We start from the raw sequence: 17,358 nt of genomic DNA, 5'->3' as shown, positions 1-17,358 counted from the left end.
TCCTCCTTTTTAAAGGTTAAAAAAACGTCATTCCAATTGTTTCATTGCTTACCAAATTGGATAAAGGCCATAGATAATCTGTCTAATGTAAGGGGCACAGCTTGTTGAATGATTTGGAAATACAGGCTGGAATAAGAGAGGCATATATTTGAGAACTATTAAGTCTTTTGCTGAGCCTGAAAGTAAGAGCAGTTTTTCGTAGTATAATAAAAATATCAGTTGCCAGCATCAGTCTAAACATCTGTGCTTTTCCAAAACAATCAACAAGGAAGTGACCAGGTTCACTTAAGCAAGTAGAGATCTTGGTGATTCTATAAAAAGATTTATTTGGAAAAAGCCCAGTAAAAGCCCTGTCAAACCATATTGGCATGAGGAAGCACATAATATACAAAATAAGCAAAAACAGCCCACTGAGTCTGCAGTTACGCAATCAGTGAAATCCTGTCATCATCTTTCCTAACAGAGTTCAACAAATTGAAAAGCATCGGCTCCTCCTCTTTAGTGTTGTCATGGATAACTAACTGATAGCCAAACAAAACAAACAGGGTAAGAGGGGGAAATGTCACCGAGTTTCAAAAATATATCTTCAGTACTTGGATTGTTACCCTTTTCTTCTTTTTTAAAAATATAGCTCTAGCCATGATTTCTATTCTATAGAGAATAGAATATAGAGAATAGAGAGAATAGAGAGACAAAAAACAAAACAAAAACTATCTCAAGTACCCATTGCCAGACTGTAGGCCTTACTAAACACACTAATCAAGGGTAGCCCTAATGCTTTTTTTTAACCTATTTCCAGAAAATACCAATTGGTTCTCAGGGGCGCCCGAGGAGAGAGAGCAAACGGAGGGGGGTGTGGTTAGACAAGGCAGGGAAGCCGTGGGGCCAGGCCCGGGCCCGGGCGCAGCGGGTTAATGAGCCAGCCTGAGGCTGGAGGCACCGTGGTCCAGTCCCAGCCAAAGATTCTCTAACAGCAAGCATTGTCTACAAGAGCGACATCTTCTATGGGCATTAACATGTTCCTTTTGTGGGCAGAGTCACCTCAAATTTAGACATTAGTTCCCTGAGTAATAGTACGACACTCGTGTGCTTCTATCCCTCCAGTTAGTGGTCGACACTGAAACACAAGTTTTCTCCGTTTTCAAGCAACAGATAATCCACATCAAATTAAAGAGAGCATTTAAGTCAATGTAAACACATCCTTTGGTCAACGTTCACAGTGATCCTCAAAGGCGGCAGTCTACGGGAGACCCTGCAAACCGCGTTTCCTTAGGAATAAGCTCGCTTAGACGGAGCCGGGGTGGTTTTGGGTTTTTTTGGGGTTTTTTTGTTTGTTTGTTTGTTTGTTTGTTTGTTTGTTTTTACGCTCATTCTTGCCGAGATTCTCCTCAAGGGCTGAAGTCCCAATCGCCAGCTTTCTCAAAAGGAAAAGAGGGAGTTCGGTCAGCTGTCCCTGGGAACGTCGGGTATCTACGGTGGCACGACGCCCCTCGGCGGCCCTCTCATTCTTGAATGGAGGAGTGGCGAATAGACCTGTGGTAGTCCTCGGGGCTGCCGATGTGCTCGGGCAGGTCGTAGCCCCGCAGGAAGTGTCCACTGTTTTGCTGAGCAAAATAGTACAGCTGTCTGGCGAGTAGAGGTTCGACCTTTAATAAGAGATTTTAAGAAGACGTTATTGAAACATGCTTTCGAGCGCCCTGCGACTGGCTCGTCGTTACTGACTCCGTATTTCAGGGACGGCGGAGTCCGAGGTTGGCACCACCGGTCAACCGTGGCACTGTGGGAAGCCGTTCCTGCGGGCGCCCTCCCATGCCAGGCGACGAGCCCTACTGAGCTCTGAGTTTCGACTGCATTAACGTCAGGGATGGTGCTTTTCAATGATCAGCCGCTTAAAATTTACGTTTGGCTAAGCCTAAGCAAATCAGGGACATGACCAAACTAAAAGGCCGTTGAAGGTGACCAGTGAAGGTGGAGCTAACTCAGGATAATTAAGGCCAATGCATTTCTCCGCGACCACAGCTTGACGGGGACGCAGGTGCAAACCCTGAGCAATTTACAATTCCTGGACCACCTAGATAATCCACAGATTTCTAAGGGAAAGGAAGAAGAAAGGGGCAAAATCTATGCAAACAACAACACTGCTATTATGGGGAAAGAGAGGCTAATTGAACCCAAATTCATCTAGTTTGGCTATTTGTGTGGTTCATAGTCACCAAAAAAAAAAAAAAAAAAAAAAAATTCAGCTTTCAGCATGTCCTTAATTTACAACATCTAAGAAAACAGAATACTTTGTTAATCAATTCCACTATTAAATTGAGCCTTTATGTTATTTGATATATAGAAACTTAAGCATAATTCATATGACATGCCTGAAATAAATTAAATCCATAATAAAAAGGAGTAGAACTCGTGGTGTACACCAATCCATCTTTCTTTTCCACCCCAGACACCTAGATTCCAGGGACCATTGCTTGAGGAACCCATCACTGCCTGATTCAGAGGATGCCTGGTGCACCCAGAACACCCTTAAAATCTGGCGGGTGCAGGAGTTTTTCACCAACTTTTGACATGTTATTTGTCAATACCAAGTTTATTTAGTTATTTAACAGTCCTGGGTGTTAACAAGATATTAATTATTGTATCAATTACTGGAGAGAATTCGTGAAAAAGCCCTAAAATCTACAAGACTATATATATATTTTTGTTGTTGTTGGTTGGTTGGTGGATTGGTTTTTGATTTTTCAAATCAAGAGGAGGAGGATTACGGGTTTACAATTAGTGTTTTATTTCAGTTTTTCAACAACAACAAAAAAACATTATCAGAACTACAATATGACCTGAATATTTATATTATTGAGTATGATCTCTTTTACCTTTTTGTCTGGGCCCATTAATGACTCTCAAAGGTAGGTAGCAATGTGAAGTTCTCAAATTCAAAACTCTTAGGTATTCAAAGCTCTGTTTTCTGTGGCAAATTTATTCCAAATGCTATCTCTATAAATCATTTTTTCTTTTCTATTTTATGAAAAAGGTGTTTACTTGCTGCAGTCGAACCTATTTCAAACTCTGCTAGAGAACACTGGTGGTCTGAGCTACTTAAATTCCTTGACAGAGTTAGCTTCCTCCAAATAACACATGGCCCTCGGTTTCCACCAGTTAAATAATGTCTAAAAATCCAGAAATAAAAGGGGATTTGGGAAACATTTGGGGGAACAGCAAAATACTTAAGTCAATGGACAGCTTCCCATCTGGAAAGAGCTTGTCCGTTGAGTGGAGGTCAGCTAGAAGGCATTTTAAAGGCAATATTAAATATGGAGAATATTAAGGGGACACTTTTACGACCAGTCCTTTTAAATCCTTATAAAACGGGAATAGGACACTGTCATGATGGGACAAAGAGGCCCACGGTGCAGGTTTGATGAGTAGACATCTAGGGCTGGGAAGAACTTGTGGGTCCCTGGACTCCCAGCACCATTCACTGGGCCATGCTTCCTCCCTTAGGATGTTCCCGTCACTTGACATATATTTGTATTTGAGAATTTTCTAAATGGGACCCTACCCCTGATGGAAAATAGGGAAACTCCATCATTTGAATGGGACTAAATACTTACGTGAGCAGTGATGAGCTTCCTTTGCCTCTGAGGATCTGGAAACTCTTCCCCGAAGCACAGAGTTACCTGGAATCTTGGCAGGGGACGGCCATGGTGAGCAAAAGCTTGCAGCTCTAGAGAACCCCACAAGAAAAAGACAGAAACAAATGACCCTGATCAGAAACGATCCTTGAACGTGCCGGGTTAAAACAGGAGGCAGAAGCTCACTGCTGATTTGGAAAACTGAAGGAGTGAGTATTCTTTATTTCTCTTAAGTGGGATTCCTAACCTCAGACCCCAATAGAGAATTCCATGTCCATGTCCATATGTGTGCTTTTCCCGAGACAGCTCTAGGTTTCACCTGATTCTTTATGGGAAACGTGCCCTGCAGATGAAGACTCTTGACTTATAGCCCTGGAGCCAGGGCAGTGCGAAGGGTGGGAGAAAGGAGTGAAGGCTGAAGGAAAAGGAAAAGCAATGTAGCTACATTGAGGCAAAAGAATAATTTATATAAAGGAGAAATTTCATTTAAAAAAAATCAAAATTGGGACGCCTGGGTGGGTCAAGGGTTGAGCATCTGCCTTCGGCCCAGGGCGTGACTCCAGGGTCCCAGGATCAAGTCCCACATTGGGCTCCCTGCAGGGATCCTGCTTCTCCCTCTGCCTGTGTCTCTGTGTCTTTCATGAATAAATAAATAAAATCCTTAAAAAAATATTTAAAAATAAATAAATAAATAAAAATGTTCTGATTATTTAAAAATGTCATCTCAAAACAGCTGAGCGCTTATAATCCGGTATCTGGGCCAGTCGGGACTTCTCCATGACTCAGGCGCCCCTGCAAATGCTTTCCTGTTATCTTGGGGACTGAGCACCAGCTCTGGGCAGCTGCCTCCTGCTTGGCGCGGAGCCTAAACTGTGGGACTTTGGGCTGACTTGTTGCCTGTCTCCTGCGAGAGACGTTGCTTTGGAAGGAGAAAGGGGGCAGCCCAGGTGGCTCAGCGGTTTAAGCGACGCCTTCAGCCCAGGGCGTGATCCTGGACACCCGGGATCGAGTCCCAAGTCGGGCTCCCTGCATGGAGCCTGCTTCTCCCTCTGCCTCTCTCTCTCTCTCTCTCTCTGTCTCTCTCATGAATAAATAAAAATCTTTAAAAAAAAAAAAAAAAAGGAAGGAGAAAGGTAGTGATGAAGCACCCGGCCCCACCCTGGTGGGTGTGTGGACCCTCCAGGCACCCCTCCCCGGGAAGGGCGCGGAGCAGCGAAGCCGCACGTGCAGTCCCTGGCACTGACCCTGGCCCCTCGCCCACGTCCAGGAGGACTCTAAGACTCCAGCTGCTCCTAAGCTTTCCTTCCCAGCAGTTAAATGTCGCGCCTGCAGAGGAAGGCCCCGCAGTGCTGCTACACCTCCTGCAAGCCGAATGCACAGCATCTTGATCAGATATGCGCCTTGTGCACCTCCAGGCTCTGACTTCAGGGGCCGTCCCTAGGAGTCTGCGAATCCTGAATGGGCAGATATCAAAGATCTTCACTGTGCTCGTCAACTGAAGCGAAGTTTCTAACTAACTCACTGGACTGCTTGACTTCCTGCTTTTTTTTTTCTTCCAGAATTCAAATCAAGCCTAACTGACTCAGTCAGAATGTGTCGCAGGCATTCACACTGCTGAGGCCCGAGCCTCCACCTACACGCGCCAGTCAGAGTGGCGAGTTGGCACAATTCTCCGAAAAAGTCACGTCTCAAATGCTTGATAATACGAGAACATTCTGTGGGAATCCTTGATTATGCAGAAGCTGGTCTGCACAGCTGCAGTGTTTGAGTTCACAGGTTCCTCCCTGAGCCTCAGGGACCACTTCAAGATAAGGGGGTGTAGTGAGCAAAAAGCTCAGCCCCTGGTTACGAGGAACCAAAAACAACCCTTGCTCACAGATAAACGTTGAACCCTGGGCAGGTGAACTGAGCCTGGGGTGCTCGGGGCCGGGCCTCAAGCCGTGTGCCTCTAGTCCGGGTCCAGCTCTCAGTGCCTGGCACTTGAGGGGCACGTACAGCCTCGTGACATGGGAGGATCTGACCTTCCTAAAACACACGTGGCGAGAAACTCACAGACACCAGTGTCCTTCCTCGGGGACTCTGACTAAAGCCCTAGGCCTGCGGCTTCTTCCGAGTCCAAAGAGGCCAAGACCCACCGTCTCTGAGGAGACCCAGCGCCCGCGGACCCCTCGGCCTCCGCCGCAGACAGGGGAGGTGCAGACAGGACAGCCCCCGGCAGCCCCCGAGCCGCCCCGGGCTGCCCCCCGTGATCACCACGCTGGGCCCAGCGTGTGCAGAAGTCACGGCGTGGACCTGAAGGCAGTTCTGCTGACACCGGAGAAAGGGACGTGCAGGCCCGCAGGCCCTTCTCACCCTGGTGCTGCCACGGGTCTGGCACTCACAGACCCACGTCTCCCTCTTCCTCTTGTCACACTTCCTAGTCAAGGGTCAGTCATATAGGGACATACCCATTTGGGGGGGGGGTGCATCAAAGAGAATTTGGATGAGTCTACACCAATCTGGGGAACCAAACCCAAAAGGCTGAGCGACTGTCAGTCGTACCAAAGCACGCAGGTACTTCACATTTCTGTTTTAAATGAATTGAATCAGAAGCGTATTCACAGAAAGGAGAGGGACCTGAAGACCCAAAGCCATAGGGCATTTCTGAAGGGTACTTATCAAAGAGTAGCTCAAGGACAGGGCACAGAAATAGTGGACAGCCGAGAGAACAGCTTTCTCCCCCAAAAAGAGGTTTCATCAACATAGACGACGGCCAAATGGATACTCTGGATGAAGCTTCAGCACGAATGTGGCCATTGGTTTCACAAAAACCAGCCCAGGACTAATTCACTTGTCATGAAATCAAAACTTACTAGTTTTAGAAAATCTTACTTGAGACGTGTATACCGTAGAGATACCTCAAAGCCTTCTCATGATTTCCCCTTTGCAAAGCCGGTTCCGCACACTCCCTCCTCGTCCCCCCTGCTGGAGGGCATCTGCACGGGGCACCGCATCCCACAGCCAAGAACGCTAACGGTACACCTCTGACCCTTATAATTTTCTGAGGGACCTTAACAAATAGTAGCTTGCTGGGATCCCACTAGCAGTAAAGCGTGAACCTTCTGCGTCAGTGACTATCGGTTGAATCCCAGAATTTCTAGCTGTCCACCTGAGCCACAATCCCCTGGCGCAAGCTCCGTTCTCTTCACGCGCCTCTGCCGATGGAGAGGAGTGGGTGGTAGAGGCAAAGGTGAGAGGTGAACACACAGGAACCCTATCTCAGATCACGCAGGGTGGGCTCAGGGGCTCCTAGACGGAGGACCTCCGCTTGGGGCGGGAGTGACCATCTGTTTGGACCACGGTGGTGGGCACCGCGTCACCCCCTCCATTCTGTGTCTCAGGCTCACAGGCATGGGACGCTCCATTCTAACAGAGAATTTGGCGCGTTACCTGCTAAAAACTGCTGTGTGTCGAAGAGCTTGCAGGTCTGGTCCCTCTCCAGTTTGTTGGGCCTGTCACTGCACAGTGCCAGGGGCCCATCCCAGTAGATCCTGCTCTGGCACAGTCTTTTGGCATAAAGCCCATCAGGGGCCATCCAGAGGACCACACCCCTCTCCAAGTGGCTCAGAAGTTTCTCGATGTTTTTCCTCTGGCCATTGTCCTCTGGGTAGGGGAACAGGACCTGGTCCAGGTTACTGGCATCGTAAGTGTGCCCGTGGGAGATCCGACAGCCTTCTGGGCTCGATGTGGTCAGCTCTTTCACCAGGATCTCCCGGTAGTACAAGCAGATGTGCAGTCGGCAGTCTGCAAACACAGAGATTTCAAGGTCAGTGCCGATGGACCCAGGAGCACTGGACACCCATCAGGATCCCAAACTAGGTGACCAGAACACGTACGCTTGGGGGGCCCCTGGTGTCTGTCCCAGGATATTCCACAAAAACTAGAAAGTTCCAGCTTAAGGAAGTTCAGGAAATGCTGTACGCCCTCATCTCCCTCCCGGAGCCACAGACAGTAACAGATATTAAAGAAATCCTGCAAGAAACCTATCGAATTTACGTGGCCAAAGATTTCTTCTCATGGAGGGGGATCACGCCTTACATCGTTTTTCTGCACGATGTATTTGACTTGTGTCAGACACTTTCTGTGTCATTGTTTTAGTGTTGATGCTGGCGGTGATGACAAGAATCGTGTCTAAAATACTAAGGCACGTAGCACTGTACAAAATTCATCTTCAAGCATGGCGATCAGCTTTGATTTTTTGGAGGAGGTAAAGCCTAAGTTTAATTCCTACTAGCAGAGAGATATAAAGGTGTTTCAATAAATAAAAATATTTACATCTGAAACGGCCCTAAACTACCATTATGACGTCACTTACATTAAGATATATACACACACACAAGTGCACATTGAGGTCTTAGGGAAGGTAAGCTCTAAGACTCTAACAGCAGTGACCCCTGGGTGGTAGGAATGCAAGGTTTTTGTTTTCCAGTTTTGCCTTTCCAATGGTCATGTTAGTTTTTGTGCAGTGTGTGTATGTACGACTTGTATAATAAAATTAATTCATGAAGAAAGAAAAGAATCCATGGAGAAAAAGATGTTCTAAGGCTAAAATAACTGCACCGTCTATTATATCCATCAGTAAACCCACCCTATGGTGGGAAATTTTCCTTCAGAATATGACCCACAGACTGAAAGGACCAAGCTCGGTCTGCAAAGGGCCCCTTCACCGAAGTGCGGAAGGGCTCACGGGCCGGAGCGAGCCATCCGTGACTGTGTGGGACCCAGGAACGGGAATCGGCTCGGCCAACGCGCTCGAGGTTGATCATTCGTCTGTATTGTGCATATTCCCAAGAAAGCGACCCACAAAACCCTCTTATTCCCCAACGGTCGGTTGTGAGACTGAACCCTCATCACCGTCTCTGTCCTCCACTCCAATTCCTGCGGCTGTAAACGCACTAGCTGGGAGCCGGGCTCTCACGGAGAGCATTGGGAACCCGAGGCGACCCGCAGGGCAGGCCTCATTGCATCTAACGTCCTCAGGAATCACGAGGTCACAGCGACATAATAGCTGTTTACCCCCCACCCTCCAGGCACCCGCACAGGTCTTAGGTGCTTAAGAGAAGGCTTAGAACGTTTCTAAAAACAAGCACAAGTCTTGCCGCTCAGAAACACCCCCCTTCTGTCACTTAGGACCATGTGAGAAAAGAGGCAGCAAGCCTCGTTCAGAGCTGTAGAGCCGAGAAGAGTAAGTGGTGAACTTGGAAGCAGGAAAGGTGCCCGGAATCCCTGCCACCTTGATAATTTATTTTATTCCATCACTGTTTTTTTAAAAAAAAAAAGCCTGAGGGGAAGGGGATAATTCATTCTGAAGCTTAGGCTACTCATGTTTAACATAATTATGCATCTCATTTTAAAACAACCCAAAATACTATCCAAAAATAAATAAATAAATATACAGGCAACACATACGTTTCATGAACCTTGAGGTGCCTTCCTTAAAACACGTAGGATCTCTGAGCTTGTAGGAATCCTTTTAGAAGTGAAACTCTGAAAGCCGATCTAATCCAAATTTTTCGCAAGACTTATCGAATTTCAGAGGAAGAGCGCCACGTCCATTGCTTTCAGGCGCACAAATGTGGCAGAGAGGGGAGCAGGACTCCCGTCCCCAGGAGGCCAGACAGGAAGACCTACCTGTGACTAAGCCTGGAAGGATGATGAGCTTTTCAAAATGAGAAACCCTTGTGTATTTTTTCTAAGAGATTCTACTACATTGAGAGAATATTGGCTGAAGCGGGGCCAATACTGGTGTATCGAGCTGGGGCATTTGCGTGTCCCTGGAAATTCAGATAGATGTCACTGGAAACCTTAAAAGACTGGACACAAGCCAGCATTTAGAATCAAAAGCTGGCTTCTCGGTGCTGAGTGTTCTACTGATGCTTCTGGCTCACACCCGCGGGAGTCAGATGTGTCCACACCCGCTCTAGCCCAGGTGGAAGAAGCCAGTGCCGCGGCCTGTGCCCGGGGACACCACCCCCACCCCGCACCCACCCCAGCAAGTCTACCCGAAGGTGGAAGGTGAGGGCGGGGCGCCGGGCAGCCAGCCTGCTGTGCGGCTCCAGGAGGGAACGCTGCACTCACCTGAGAGCGCCAAGGCTTCGGCAGACCTTATGCTTGGCTCTATGGGGATTCCTGGGGCCTGGGACTCAGGCGGGGCACAAGCATAAAAGGTTCCTGTCACCTGGCAACCTGCATTCGTAAATAAGAGTCAGATGATGTCTAAACAGAGTCTGTCCAACCAAGACGCAAGGGAGGTCTCCTCTCCCTGGGTTGTGGCCGCTGAGCCCCCGGGGACGCACCAGCCCTGGGAGGGAAGCGCCAGGGGCCCTGCGGGGAAGACTGGGGGCATCCTCCAGGGGCAAAGAGAAGCCGAAGCCCAAATCGGGAAAACACAAGACTGAAAGAGGAAGGAGGCTTTTCAGAGCCGCGGAAGGAAACCTGGAACCATCCCTCTGTAAGTGTTTCTCTCTCGTCTTAAACTCAGCGAGCACCGCCGTCACCTCACATAATCACCCTGTGCGTGTGCTACGTCGGGGGGATACTCAAGCTCTGCTCTCCTACGGCTTTTAATACGATGCAGTATTGCGGACTGTCGTCACCATGGCTGTTCGGGTCCCCAGGGCTCGCTCGTCCGGTACCCGCCAGTCCGTACCTGTGAGCGGCGTCCTCCGTAACTACCCTGAGCAACGGGATGACCCAGGTCAAGGAGATCTACCCTGTCCTGTCCACACAGCGGGGTCATAGGAGAGCTGAGAGCTCAGGTCTGCCTGAGTTCCGCTGCCAAAGGGCCCAATCAAAAACTTACAAGTTGTTCACACCACATTTATCTAGTTCTCTATTCCCGGGCTCAGGAGCAAAACCGAACCATGCGCCTTGGCTGCCCAGTAGCTGCAGGTCACGTTACGCAATAACGGAGAAAGAATACGTAATAGGACACGGTTTTGTGGCACCTCATTTGCTGTCAACTATGCCTCCACGCCGCGTGTGCCAATCCCGTATTTCCCTAGAGTTCGAGGCATTGCCCTGTTACTAAGTTCTTATTCAACAGAGCCCGATGCACTAGACACAGGTGTGAACCTCAGCAAGCGGTTCCAGGGGGGCCAACTCCTCCACGGCGGGATGGAAAGCAGCCTTTGTTGCAAATCGCTCTTGAAACGCTAGTGCAATCAAATTCTGGGCTTTTCTGGAAACTTGCCACTGAACGTGAATCTCAAATCCCATAAAGCCAAAACCGACTTGAACACGATCAGTAAAAAGGGAGCTGACCACATTGCGAAGAACCCAATACTCCTAGAACACACAGAAGGATCTGATCCTGACCCGCTCGGGATTCCTACCGAACCACCTAACTCCGAGTCCTGGAAGCTTGTGCTCCGTTCAATACACCGTGAGGTTCTCTCTGCGGGGTTAACCGGTGCTTCTGCGGAGACATCTCACCTCGACATCTGGGGAGCTCCTACGGGCAGAGGACCCCAAGCGCCCGGGATAGGCGAAGCTCTGGACCCGACACCTCTGCAGGCTTTTCTCTTCTTACTATTTACTCATTGCATTCGTACTATCACTTCTAGTCCCCAAATCACTCTGATGGGCACCGCATCGGGGTAGGTAAACTCCCGGCCCTGTGGGGCTCGAGCTCCTGAGCTCAGGATGGAGAGCCACATGCTCCACGTGCTGAGCAGCCGGTGGCTGGCGGGCCCAGTCGGCTCCTGGGGTCCCGTAGGGGAGGGCCCGGCACAGCTGGAGCACGCCCACTTAGGGGCAGCCAGAAAGCGGCAGAGCTGCGAGGCCATCGGTCCCGTCAGCATTCGGGACAGTCCAGGGGGAAGGCTGACCAAATCTATCACTTTTCGCCCAAGATTATTTAGGGAAGATGAAAGATGCTAACCTATCAGACAGAGAACTCAGGAGACAGAGCCAACCAGCCTGACGTCTGAGACCCCTTGGCTTCAACGAAAGGCTGGGTTCGGGGACCTGAGGTCGAACTCCAGCCCCTCGCTTTTCACTGGGTAACTTTGGGCATTCGTTACATGGTGTGATTTTACCTCAAAAACAGCAGGGCAGTTTGTAGCTGCCTGGGTTAGGTCTCTGCAATGTTTATTTTCTTGCTTTTATGTATTCATTCATTTATTTTGACATTAGTGCCCCCTTTCATTTTTTCTGCAACACTTATTTTTTAAAAAATTTTTAAAAAAAGATTTCTATTCATTTCCTTGAGAGAGAGAAGCAAGAGAGCGCAAGCGGTGGGTGAGGGCAGAGAGAGGGAGAAGCGGGCCCCCCACTGAGCAGGGAGCCTGTTGGGCCTGGTCCCAGGCCAGTGTGAAGGGAACCAGGGCAGACCCTAACCGAGCAAGCAGCAGCCACCCGGAACCATGCCTGTGATGTTTAAATAAGGTCTCGCATCAGGCGGTTCACACCTGGCACAGGTAGGCCAGGTGTGAGCAAGTCTTGGAGCGCCTCCCCTTCCCAGGCTGCAGGAGGGAGAGCTCCCTTTCTCCCTCACTGTGCGGGAGAAGGGCAGGAGCCGGGGCAGCGCCGGGGATGGGTCGGGGGAGGCCGGGGCCCCGGGCCAGGTGTGCTCTGCTGCACCCCTTACCGTTTTCACAAGCCGGGCCCTGCCAGTGGTGGCCGCGGGATCCAAACGTCACCGGACACTGATACGGGATCTCCGCGTGGGGCTGATCGGGGATGTACTCCCTCCAGCCTCGCTCGTGGGGAGGCATCATGTAGTTATGAACCTGCTAAAGGAATATGAGGGCGCGGCTGAGACGAAAAGCCACCAGCCGGGCAGGGACCAGCGGCTGCCCTGCGAGAGGGAGGCCGATTCCCTTGTACTCAGCTCCCCGCAGAACCTCTGAAGTCGCTCACAGCCGCATCGTCTTATCATCTCGAGAGCCTCTGGAGTGAAAAGCTCATCACACTAGGTGGAAAGTAGCCATAAAGACTCAAGAGGCACAATGAAGACAGTGTTGTAAGGAACGATTTGTCTAAAGCTTCGTCATATGGCTGAACCTGGCACCAAAAGTCCTGCAGGGAAATCTGCTTTCTCCTACCCACCAGAGTGAAGCAAACAGAGCCGTAATTCACATCAGAAAAGTCTGAAGAGATCAGCTGCCCTGTGGTTTCACATGATAAAGCGCTACTTCCAAAATTTTCATCTCCCCGAAAAGATCTGTTTCCCAGATTTCAGAATCGGGCGAAATCTGCGCTAACGGGCAGACACGTTTGCCTCTCCTCTCCTGAAAACCAGCACCGAGAGCAACACCAGGTGGGAAGTGAGACATTCGTCCCATGATTGGGGACGGGGTTCGGCTGGTTGACTAATAACAAAAACAAAGTGCTGCTGTTTTTGTTTGTTCACTTTTCCTGCTGCGTGGGGCCCGCTGGCTCACGTGGCCTCGCCCAGACCCAGCCTCCCCTTCCAGGCGCCCATACCCTTCGGCCCGTACCTGCGCTGGCAGCGAGGTGTAGGGAGCTGTCATGGTGTAGGGGTGGCTCATGGTCATCTGCGGGTCCTCCAGGGTGAGCTGCTTTGCTCCTATGCGTTTGGGCCAAAGGCAAATGGCAGAGTGTGAAAAAAGGAACTGTCATAAGTAAAAGTGAAATCTTAGAAAAATGCATGAGAGTTTAATTCCTAGAAGGCATAACGGTGTTGACAAATAAGACAGTTTTTCAGCAATTCCCACGGGCGATTATGTGCTCAGGCCCTTAAAGTGATTTCTGCGAGGTCTGACTTATGTAGGACAGGTAGGGAGGGAGCTGGAAAGCCGCGTGTGAGTGCACCTCGTCACACGCAGGGGCCCACCAGCAGGATGTGCCACAGGTGGAGTCATCTGTCTGGTTTGTGTGAAATGCAGATTCTTGAGCTCTACTCTGACACGCTGGTCAGGAACTTGGAAAGAGAAGACCCGAATTTCAATAGGCATCCCAACTGGCCACAGTATACTCTAAAAATCGGCATTTTTATTACTATGATTAGTAATACTACCTGCACGCTTCCTTTCTACAGAATGGTCACGTGAAATACCGATAAGTAAAGATAAAACTTTGAATGGGTTTTCCTTTTTTTTTTTTTTTTGAAAAAATGGGCCCATATCTGACTCCAGTAGAAATAACTGAGAAACATGCGCACACGTGGATGTGCATACGCCTGCGGGCAGAGAGCTGGAATCTGAGAAGTTATCCCACACTAGCACAGGAGCTTCAGTTCATGGCCCTGAGGATTTGGGCAAAGAGCCTGTTGGGCTTGAACATGAGGCAGGAGGCAGGCAGGCTATAAAAAAAGGAAAAGGAAGAGAAAGAAAGAAAGAGAAAGAAGAAAGAAAGAAAGAAAGAAAGAAAGAAAGAAAGAAAGAAAGAAGAAAGAAAGAAAGAAAGAAAGAAAGAAGAAGAAAGAAATGAAAGAAAGAAAGAAAGAAAGAAAAAGAAAGAAAGAAAAAAGGAAGGAAGGAAGGAAGGAAGGAAGGAAGGGAAGGAAGGAAGGAAGGAAGGAAGGAAGGAAGGAAAGGGAAAGGAAAGATAAGAAAAACCGACCTTCAGAATGAGATTGAGGCCTCAAGGGTGTCAGGCTGCCCATGTTCCGTACCCCAGTCTAGGAAGTCCCACCTTTTTTGGCGCCCTCGGGCACAATCCTGTACACTTTGTAGGGGTCCGAGATGTCCAGCTGGCTCCTCTCCACCAGCTCCTCAAAGTCATTGCTCTTGTTCAAAGCGCATCGTAAGCGCGTCTTCCAGGTCGGAGGGTCGGGCTTGTCTATGCCTTCTCGGAACTTTCCTTTAAATAGTGCCCAAGCCTTGTGGGAACGAAGGGAGGAGGCAAAGTTAAAATACAAGGTTGTTTTTTTTTTAATAATAAATTTATTTTTTATTGGTGTTCAATTTGCCAACATACAGAACAGAAAAAAATGAACCTAAGAATTGTATTTCTAAAGGGAAGAATGAGGCTTCTGTGATTTACACGGGACAGAAGCCCAGCAGGTGTCCTCCTGGTGGAGCAGTTTCAGCTTTGGGCTCTATCAGGGCTTCCCGGAGGTCTGGGTGCTTAGGGGGAGGTCTGGGTGCTTGGGGGGAGATCTGGGTGCTTAGGGGGAGGTCTGGGTGCTTAGAGGGAGGTCTGGGTGCTTGCGGGGGAGGTTTGGGTGCTTAGGGGGAGGTCTGGGTGCTTAGGGGGAGGTTTGGGTGCTAAGGGGGAGGTCTGAGTGCTTGGGGGGAGGTCTGGGTGCTTAGGGGGAGGTCTGGGTGCTTAGGGAGGGTGGGGAGGAGTGAAGAGCACCTGGGCCCTGGTCACTGCATCTGCAATGCGCTGCCCCGGAGCTGGGGGGAGCTGCGGGGGCCGGGGGGGGGGGGGCTGCAGGGGAGGCTGTAGGGGAGGCTGCAGGGGTGGCTGGAGGGTGGGCTGCGGGGGAGACTGCAGGGGAAGCTGCAGGGGGGCCTGCGGGGGCTGCGGGGAGGGGGGCAGGGGTGGCTGCGGCTGAGGAGGCTCAGACCCTCCAGGGACTCCCCGCGGAGTCCCCAGGCCGCCGCGCTCCGCCTGCAGGTGTGTGGGGGGGTCCCGGAGCGCAGGTCGCTGGGCGCCCCGGGGTCATCCCACCCCCACACTCAGACCCAGACCAGGCCCGGAGGGAGACCTGGAAGGAGGGAGTCAGAGGGACGTGGAGACAGGGACGCGCGGGGAGCGGGGAGGCCAGAGGGGGGGCTGGAGTCTCGGGGACCACGCGGCCGGGCCGGGGAGGGAGGACGGGGAGGGAGGACGGGCCCCAGCACCCCCGCCCCAGGTGCCGGGGCTCAGGCGGGGAAGCTGCCGGGGTCGGGCCGGCCGGGATGCTCCCCGCGCCCCCGCGCGCGCGCCCCGCCCCACCTTGAAGAGCGCCGCGTCCTCCTCGCGGTTGTAGTCCTGCTTGCCCGCGTGCTTCCAGGGGATGCGGAAGATGCTCTTGTCCTCGTTCTCCCACACGAGCCCCGGGTACTTGCCGCTGTCGATCTGGTCGATGAGCCACTGGCGGAGCTTCCCGTTGCCGCAGCTCACGGCGCTCATGCCGAAGTCCCCGCCGCGGCCGCCGCCCTCCAGGTTCATGCCCCGCCGCGCTGCGCCGCCGCCTGCCCGCGCCCCGACACCCCGACACCCGGCGTCAGCGCCGCACCCCGCGACCCGCGCCCGGCCCTGCACCCGGCACCCGGCCCCTGGCCCCGGCACCCGGCACCCGGCACCCAGCACCCAGCACCCAGCACCCAGCCCCGCGCAGACGCCCGGCACGTGGGGCGCCCGCCGTCCGTGCGCTCCAAGGGCCCGGCCTCCCCATCCCGGTCCCCCCCGTCCCCCTCCAGTCCGCCCCCCCACGGCCCCGCACCTGCACCGCCCCGGGGCCCAGCCGCGCACCGCACCCGACCGAGGCAGAGCGCCCCGGGGACACTGGCCGAGGAGCCGCGAGGTCCCAGGGCCCCCCCCCACCCCCGGCAGCCGCGGAGGCCCCGGTGACCGAGGACCCCTCGGGACTCCCCACCCTGGGCCGCGGACTGGAACCCTTCCTCCTGCGCGGAGCCCCCCGCCGCCCCGGGCCGCATCCCGCCCCCCGCGTGGCCTCCCGGGCCCGGGATGAGCTGGGGCGCCCTCCGCGGAGCAGGGTCCCCGGGATGGGGGCTCGGGGATGGGGGCCGGGGATGGGGGCCGGGGATGGGGGTCCGGGGGGCCGGGGATGGGGGCCCGGGGATGGGGGCCCGGGCTGTGCCGGGGGCCGGAGGTTGGGGGGCCGGAGGTTGGGGGGCCGGCTGAGCGGGGGCTCCCTCCGCGGAGCCCGGAGCAGGGTCCCCGGGATGGAGGCTCGGGGATGGGGGCCGAGGATGGGGGCCGGGGATGGGGGCCGGGGATGAGGGCCCGGGCCGAGCCGGGGCGCCGTCCGCAGCAGGGTCCCCGGGATGATGGGTCGGGGGATGCGTCCCCGGGATGGGGGGCCGCGGGGTCGGAGCACGCGGAGGTGAAGGGGGCCGGGACTCTGCGGGGCGCCGTCCGCAGCAGGGCCCGGGGATGGGGATGGGGCCGGGGCCGGGGCCGGGGTTCGGGCCTCCCCAGGACGCGCTCCCTCCAGCCCCTGCCCGCGCCCCCGCCCCGCCGCGACCTTACCTCGCCCCCGACTCGGCGCTGAGGCCGCGCTGGTCCCAAGTTCAACTGGTGAAGCCGAGTAAGTGTCGAGGTGGGAAAGAGGAACTTATAAAGCTTAAAAGCCCGCTGGGGCGGAGCCGGGGGCGGAGCTGGGCGGGCAGCGCGGCGCGACCCGGGTCGGGGCGAGGGGGCGCTGCTGGCGGGGACCCGGCGCCGCGGGGGAGGCCGGGCTCGGGCCGCGGGAGCGCGTGGCGGGGGGGGGGGGGGGGGCGGGGGCACGGGGGGCACTGGGGGGACGGGGGCTCTGGGCGCACGGGGGGTGCTGGGGACACGGGGGGTGCTGGGGACACGGGGGATGCTGGGCGCACGGGGGATGCTGGGCGCACGGGGGGGCTCTGGGCGCACGGGGGCGCTGGAGGGGACCCCGTGTGCCGGGGGGACCCCGTGTGCCGCGGGGACCCCGTCCGCTGTGCCCGGGCAGGCGCACCTGCAGCGGGCTGGCGGCGGGCCCCCCGCGGGAGGCTTCCTGCCCAGGGCGGGGCGCGGAAGGGGACCTCGCTGAGCTCTCCTGGCGGCTCCCGGCGGCGCGGCGAGGGCG

General features: G+C 53.6%; 1 protein-coding gene across 2 annotated transcripts; it reads right to left on the bottom strand.

Annotated features, from left to right (window-relative positions):
• Positions 1-306: 306 nt before the first annotated feature.
• Positions 307-16,891, bottom strand: IRF4 (interferon regulatory factor 4). 2 transcript variants are annotated; one of them, XM_038584000.1, is made up of 9 exons: positions 16,782-16,891; positions 15,522-15,760; positions 14,271-14,457; positions 13,115-13,203; positions 12,262-12,406; positions 9,750-9,857; positions 7,062-7,415; positions 3,612-3,724; positions 307-1,646 (listed from the first exon to the last, which is right to left on the bottom strand). In XM_038584000.1, exons 2-9 carry the CDS (start codon positions 15,735-15,737, stop codon positions 1,503-1,505), a joined length of 1,356 nt encoding a protein of 451 aa, XP_038439928.1. In that variant the 5' UTR covers positions 15,738-15,760; positions 16,782-16,891; the 3' UTR covers positions 307-1,502. The 2 variants fall into 2 exon arrangements, with proteins under 2 accessions (XP_038439928.1, XP_038439929.1); XM_038584001.1 differs by having other exon boundaries at positions 12,262-12,403.
• Between the last annotated feature and the right edge of the window lie 467 nt (positions 16,892-17,358).

Source organism: Canis lupus, chromosome 35 (assembly GCF_011100685.1).
Source record: "Canis lupus familiaris isolate Mischka breed German Shepherd chromosome 35, alternate assembly UU_Cfam_GSD_1.0, whole genome shotgun sequence".
NCBI classification, from domain to species: Eukaryota; Metazoa; Chordata; class Mammalia; order Carnivora; family Canidae; genus Canis; species Canis lupus.
The sequence above is the reverse complement of the archived record's forward strand: the minus strand, read 5'-3'. Positions and strand labels throughout refer to the sequence as shown.